The 7965-nt window shown below is 38.3% G+C and overlaps 1 protein-coding gene across 1 annotated transcript in view; it reads left to right on the plus strand.

Moving 5' to 3' along the window:
* LOC107758780 (formin-like protein 13) overlaps positions 1-7965 on the plus strand; it is a 50118-nt gene that overhangs the window by 41740 nt on the left and 413 nt on the right. The window contains exons 13-16 of the mRNA XM_016576595.1: positions 1736-1865; positions 1970-2002; positions 2324-2424; positions 4271-4354. Coding sequence (XP_016432081.1) covers positions 1736-1865; positions 1970-2002; positions 2324-2424; positions 4271-4354 — 348 coding nt within the window. The remainder of the gene's footprint in view (positions 1-1735; positions 1866-1969; positions 2003-2323; positions 2425-4270; positions 4355-7965) is intronic.

Consider the following 7965-nt stretch of genomic DNA (forward strand, 5'->3'; position numbering starts at 1 on the left):
CGCCCAGATGGCGCTGACTGAGGGTGAGCTGAGGGACTGACAGGCACCAGCGGGGATTGGGCTGAGGAACTGGCTGGTCTTTGAAGAGGAGGCGGGAGAGGGAGGCTGGGAGGGAACACAGGAGAACAGGAGCTGGGCGGAACCAGCGGAGACACAGGAGATTCAGAACTGGACGGAACCAGCGAAGACACAGAAGATTCAGGGCTGGACGGAACCAGCGGACCCATCGTCAGACGACTCTCGAGGCTCAGGTTCCGGGGCGATGATCTGTTCAGTTGCGTGTTTCTGCACTGGCTCACATGTCACGGCAGGCTCAGGTTCTCCATCTGCGGTGGGCTCAGGCGATACCTCCGTGCATCGGGATGACTGCTGGCTGGTCATCCAGCCAGGGTTGGGAGTGGGGCTGGAGATGTCCTCATCAGCGGGGCAGACGGAGAAATACAGTCCATTATTCTTCAGCACCCACTCCACAAATGCAGCGAAATTGTCCCTAGGACCGTCCGCTGGAACACGTGCCTTCGACCGTTCGCTCAGGCTGGCGTGGTAAAAAACACAGAGCGAGCAATCAGGGTAATGAGTCAGGCACACGAGATGTAAAAAGTCCCGTGTGTGGTCTTCCAGCGGACGGTCACCCTGCTCCAGGCATAGCAGGGCCACAGCAGGAATGTCCATCGAAGGACCGGGGTGGAGGCCAGGACTCGGAGACTGGAGGCGGAGACAGGGGATCCTCACACCTAGGCGGAGCTGGAGACTGGAAGTCCCAAGGTGGATCAGAGCGCCCAGATGATGCTAACTGAGGGTGAGCTGAGGGACTGACAGGAACCAGGGCAGGAACAAAACGCCGCAAAAAAAAATACAAAAACTGTAGTTGGTCCGTTCTTCTCTCATGCTTCTGTATGGAATGAATTTGCGTGAAGATGAAACGAAAAGTCTTTTAATCAGATAAATCCAGAAGAACAGGCACAGAAACCAACTTAACATAGACGGAGAATGGACGAAGACTAAGGGGAGAACTGATGAGTTATAAGCATAAACCAAACAAAGGGAACTAATGAGATGATTAAGAGACAACAGGTGAACTGAATGACATAATCAGGCAACTCATGAAAACCAGGTCACAATGGAGAGAACAGAAAACAAGGCATACATGTAACATATATATAAATATTATGTAGCAAAAGTAGCAACATTTTTTTGTTGTTTTTAGGATTAGTTTCCATTTAGTTTCACTTATAAAATAATATTTTTTATTACACCAAATTATTTTTATTAATCATTTTATTAACTAATTATTGTGTTATCATTAATTAATTAATATGTATGTATGTATTTTTCATATTTTATCAACCAATTATTTTATAGTCTTATTTATTTACTTATTTATTTATTAAATATAATATTTTTTATAAACCAACATTTTATTATCATATCCAATTGTTTTATTTATATATTTCAATAATTTTTCGGTATTGAATGGAATATATATATATATATCTGCCATCTTAATTTGTATTATTTTTTAATATAATTATATATTTTATACATTTTTTTTAATGTAATTTTGTAATTTTGGGATTGACACAGCATTTTGGCTGAATCAATGTAAGTGTCTCCAATGCCTTAAAATGCTGTCTACATAGGTTTTGGAACAGAGCACATGTATCATCTTTTCTCAAGCGCAGGTGCATGGAGAAACTTCCACAAACACATTCATTATTTTCCCTCCTTTTCCCAGCTTTCTCAGCTGCGCGGGAACAATCGGAAGTTCACCTTGCTGCATGCCCTTGTGGAGCAGATCATGTTGCGAGAACCACGTTTGGCCACCTTTTTCCTGGAGCTTGCAGAATTCGAGACTGTTCCTGGAGGTACTCTAATCAAAATGTCATTGGATGGGAAGATGTGATAGATGTTTTTGGGGCTGATTTGATCGAATGCCTTCTGATTGTGTGTTTCTGTGGTTTTCCCGCAGCTTCAGTTAAAGGTCTGACAGCAGAGGTGGACGGTACGTGGATGCTCTCGTCTGATGTGTTTTGTGATGCTGCTGCACCAAACTTATTTGTAGTCGTCAGTGTTTCAGAAATGGTTGCTTGATTGAGCACAGTTGATTACAGTATATCACAGTTTCACTGCTTCATTCAAGCATGGTCAAGCGTTTCATACAGTTTATGCATTTTTAATCAGCTGAGCATTACATTCAAACCTGTTGCTGCTTGGCTTGCTTGTGCAGTAATGCATAAAGGCATTGCAGTTGAGTTCATAGAGTGTAGGGGGTCTATTATAAATGTCCTTAATCACAGATTTTTCCCCCTTTGTCACCATTTAGTAGTGAAGAATGAATTTCAGAAGATCGTCCAGTACAGGAAAACATACAGTAAAAGTAAAATCGAAGTCAATCAGCACCCCAAATTCTTCAAAGACTTAAAGGTAATTTACAAACATGCCCAATTATCTTTGCTTTATTATATCACATAATGAAGTTACTTGAATTTATTATGAATTTATAAGAAGACATTGGTTAATGGTTGGATCGTGTTAATGTGATTTAATTAGTTGTTGTTGTTTTTTTTGTGGAACATTTTGAATCATTGTTATTCATTAATAACAATGAATGGGAACTGAAGCTTTTTTCCTTTACAGAAAGCACCATAAAAGTATCATGAAAACATAAAAAAGAAAATGTTTGTGTGATATATTCTACATCTTTTAAAGTTAGGTCATTAGTCTTCTTCTCATCAAGTGAGCTGTTAATGACTGTGACCAGATCGTTGATTCAGTGAGTTGAACGTCTCGGTTACGTATGGTAACCCTCGTTCCCTGAAGGAGGGAACGGAGACGTCACGTCGGATGACCGACGCGTCAGGTCCCAAGAGGGTATAGATGGGGGCCGTGGAGGATATAGCCTTCTCGCCCCCTTAAGGAACCTGATGACCAGGTCATGCTAACCACTTCCCTTCTACGGGGTCGTGGTTAGCAGCGATTGCAGCGACATAGTTTCTGGAGAGGCAATAATGCTGGATGCAATAATCGCATGCCAATGTGCATTGGCTCGTTTAGTTTACGCTCGAAGTAGATTGGTCTCTCTAAGCGAGATCCCAATTCGTCGGTCATCCGACGTGACGTCGAGAGTGACCGACTGAAAGGGAACTCAAGAATCAATCAGATTGACAACTGAATCAAAATATTCAAAAGAATGACTCAAATTGGACAAAGCTCTCAGTGAATAATGATTCAAAAGTCAATCTTTTTGATAGAAATCATGGGTAATGATGGCATGTCTTCTGATTAATGTGGTTTATTTTAGTAGCTATCTCTGCGCAACATTTTGAATCATGTCCTAGTCAATAACAATACATAAGAACTTTTTTCCTATCCAAAAAAAAAAAAAAAAGCAAAGGCATCATAAAAACATAAGCATATGTTATTTATGTAATATATTCAAAGTATTTAAAATGTAAGTAATCAGCTCTTCATCAGCAAGCTCTTAATGACTGAATGGATCATTGATTCAGTGAGTTGAATTCAAGAATCAATCTGAATGACTCTGAACTGGATCCAAAGATTTAAAAGAATGACTCAGCTTGGACACAGCTATTTCTCTCAGTGAATAATGATTCAAATGTCAATTTTTTTTGATCGAAAGCTTGGGTAATAATGCCATGTCTTCTGGTTATTGTGATGTAAGTAGTTTCTTCTGTGAAACATTTTGAATTATGTATAGTCAATACCAATGAATATGGAAAATCTTCTCTTCAAGCAAGCTCTTAATGACTGTGACCAGATAAGTGATTCGGTGAGTTGAACTCAAGAATCAATCAGACTGGATCAAAAGAGCCGATTCAAAGGAATGATTCAAATTAGTGAATAATGATTCAAATGTCAGTCTTGTCCTCACACAAAGCTATCATATGACTTCAGAAGAACAGCACGCAAGTCACATGACACATTATGATGCTTTTATAATGCTTACTCATTTTCATTATACTGAAAAGACCGGCCATGTTGTTCTTTAAAAAATCCTATATGCTGCATTATTCTTGAACAACTCCACAGAGAAAGGTAGTTAATCTAGATCATATAAAGCACAGACCCTTGAGAGCTGCTTCTTTGATGCACCTTTTCACAAGCTTTTCGGATGTGGTCTGGTTGAAAAGAAATACCGGTGATCAAAAGCCGTTGAGGCTGATAGCACTAAGAATTCCAGTGCTACCTCTCCAGAAATGGAAAGAAGGAGAAAGTGCAGCCGTAACACCTGCTCTTCCTTTATCTCTAGGCGGCCATCGAGAAGCATGAGGCCGATCTCAGACAGCTGATGAAAAGGTGTGAGGAGATGAGGAAGCTCTACACTGACATATTGGTAATCCCTGAGTTATTATTTCAATATCTTCAGTTGTGTTGCTTTGGGAGACGGATGGGCCGGGATCTCTGGCTATCTAGAGATTGGCCTTTCTCTGCTTATCTGTGCCAGGTGGACTGAGGTGGAAGAGGGGGATATATTTCAGCCCACCCATTCATCAAGGTTACAGTTTTTTTTTGGTTCTCACTGTGAGGGACATGATGCTGGATTGAGATTGATTTATGATATCAGTTCTCTATGATATATATATATATATATATATATATATATATGCATACTGAAAACCAGAGTTAGTAGACAGCTATTTATTTTATTTGTTATTTTTTAATATGACTGAATTATAAGGTTGAGGGGAAAAAAATGAAAATACACAAAATAAATATATAAAAAGTAAAATAATTATCAGCAATAAAAATATTTTAAATACAAAATATTTTTTTGTTTTCAATTTATTAAATGTTTATATTTATATATTTTTAATACAAAAAAATAATGCACAACATATAGAAACAATATCTAGACAAATTTTATGCAGTTCTATGAAGAAATGTTGCTTTGCTAATTTTGTTGTTTTATGGCCTTGTGGGTAAATTTAATCCAAGTTAACCAGTACATTTGACACCTCAGACAGAAATTGATCATATTTTTTCATGTTACAATACATTATGATATACACTAAGTTTGTGGTCAGGATTTATTATATTTTTAAAATACATTTTTATATTTCCTTATTCAGCAAGGATGCATTAAATTGATCAAAAGTAACAAAAGAAGAAATGTTGCTTTGCTAATTTTGTTGTTTTATGGCCTTGTGGGTAAATTTAATCCAAGTTAACCAGTACATTTGACACCTCAGACAGAAATTGATCATATTTTTTCATGTTACAATACATTATGATATACACTAAGTTTGTGGTCAGGATTTATTATATTTTTAAAATACATTTTTATATTTCCTTATTCAGCAAGGATGCATTAAATTGATCAAAAGTAACAAAATACATTTATAATATTTCAGAATTTCTATTTCAAATAAATGTTGTTATTTTAAACTTTATATTCATCAAAGAAAAAAAAAAAAAAAAGAAAAATAAGATCTATCATGGTTTTCACACAATTATGAAGCAGCACAACTGTTTTCAACACTGATACTAATCAGAAATATTTCTTGAGCAGCAAATCAGCATCTTAGAATGATTTCTGAAGGATCATGTGACACTGAAGACTGGAGTAATGATGCTGAAAATTCAGCGTTGCATCACAGAAATAAATTACATTTTACAATATATTTAAAGGGGTCATATGATGCGATTTCATTTTTTCCTTTCTCTTTAGAGTGTTACAAGCTCTTGGTGCATAAAGAAGATCTGTAAAGTTGCAAAGACTAAAGTCTCAAATCCAAAGAGATATTCTTTATAAAAGTTAAGAGTTAGCCACACCTACCTAAAACGGCTCGTTCGAACACGCCCCCACATACCTACCTCACTATGTGGGAAGATTTGCATAACACCGCCCAAATGTTCACGCAAAGAAAGAAGGAGTAACTTTTATTCTCGCTGTAGTTTTGTTGTTTCCGCCGCCATGTCGTTAAGACGCTGTGTGCTTCGTTGTAAAAGCGAAACTACTTTGTTTGGTCTTCCAAAAGAGGACGATATCCGCTTCGCCATGCCTAGAGCTGATCTGTGCTGGTCGCAAAGGGAAATCTTAAACATACTGCCGAGTCGCGCCAATAATGTGTTTTTTTAACTTTAAACCGCATAAACACATTTCATTACACCAAATACACAAAATAATGTTCTTTTTAGCAGCATCATATGACCCCTTTAAATAGAAACCAGTTATTTTAAATTGTACAAATATTTCATAATATTACTGTAATTACGGTGTTTTTTTTAGATCAAATAAATGCAGCCTTGGTGAGCTTAACACCTCAGACTTCTGAACAGTAGTGTATGTGCTATGTTTCTAATTTTTTTCTGAGAGAATACAAAACAGTGTAACTGCTTTTTGCTATAAAAGTCCAGCTGGACCGAATCAGGAGACAAAAATACACAGCTTTCTTAATAATAAAGAACAAATTCTTAGGGAAAATCCTTTTCCTCTGTTTGTAACGTGCAATGTATTTCCATATCCATCCGTATCCATATATATGGTAGGGGCAGTTGTGGCCTAATGGTTAGAGAGTCGGACTCGTAACCCAAAGGTCGCGGGTTCAAGTCTCGAGTTCGAATCCTCAATACCACAACTGAGGTGAGACCCTTGAGCAAGGCACCGAACCCCCAACCGCTCCCCTGGCGCCGCAGCAAAAATGTCTGACCACTGCTCCGTGTGTGTGTTCATGGTGTGTGTGTGTGTGTGTGTTCACTACTCACTGCTGTGTGTGTGTGCACTTGGATGGGTTAAATGCAGAGCACTAATTTTGTGTATGGGTCATCATACTTGGCCACATGTCACGTCCTTTCCTTTCCTTTCCATAAAGACTGTGAGCGGTTCATTGTGAACATTCAGCCTATTACGTGCAATGTATTTCCATATCCATCCGTATCCATATATATGGTAGGGGCAGTTGTGGCCTAATGGTTAGAGAGTCGGACTCGTAACCCAAAGGTCGCGGGTTCAAGTCTCGAGTTCGAATCCTCAATACCACAACTGAGGTGAGACCCTTGAGCAAGGCACCGAACCCCCAACTGCTCCCCTGGCGCCGCAGCAAAAATGTCTGACCACTGCTCCGTGTGTGTGTTCATGGTGTGTGTGTGTGTGTGTGTTCACTACTCACTGCTGTGTGTGTGTGCACTTGGATGGGTTAAATGCAGAGCACTAATTTTGTGTATGGGTCATCATACTTGGCCACATGTCACGTCCTTTCCTTTCCTTTCCATAAAGACTGTGAGCGGTTCATTGTGAACATTCAGCCTATTGTGAGCTTGACAGGATGAGGAGCGAGTCTCCTGCCAGGGATGGGAATCACTTGAGTTGCACAATTACAGCCCAAACTTTCAGCCTTGGGCAAAAATACAGCAAACAGCAACTTGGGGCTGTTGAGCCAGAAATAATGGGGAGAATAGAGCCAGGATGACGAGAGAAACTGAGAGTGATTGGAAATAAAACAGGTTTTGGCCAGTATACAGTCTATTTCTCTTAGTTTATCAGCATTAAGGTTATAAAACTGGCATTTCTGGAGTCTGCAGGTGTCGAGGTGATTGGTCTGTGGATCACAGTGTTAGTTGTTGTAAAATTTCAATTCTGCCATCATTTACTCACCTTCATGCTGTTCCAAACTATGTTTAGAAACACGATGATTTGACCAATATTTGCAAAGTAACTACAAATGCAGCATTTTATAAATACAGGATTTTATTAATACTTCATTTATTTTTGTTTTGTTTCAGAATGTTTGTTTGCTGTTGTTGTTGTTGTATTTTTTTTTCTGGTGGAAAGATATGTTCATTTTTGGATACCGATTGCAGTTAGTAGACAGCAAATGAGTTTTATAAACTATACATACACACACACATATATATATATTATTATTATGTGTATATACACATAATAATATATACACACACACACACATATATATATATATATATATATATATATATATATATACT

The sequence above is a fragment of the Sinocyclocheilus rhinocerous genome, unplaced genomic scaffold (assembly GCF_001515625.1).
Source record: "Sinocyclocheilus rhinocerous isolate Xijiao unplaced genomic scaffold, SAMN03320098_v1.1 scaffold1496, whole genome shotgun sequence".
Taxonomy (NCBI): Eukaryota; Metazoa; Chordata; class Actinopteri; order Cypriniformes; family Cyprinidae; genus Sinocyclocheilus; species Sinocyclocheilus rhinocerous.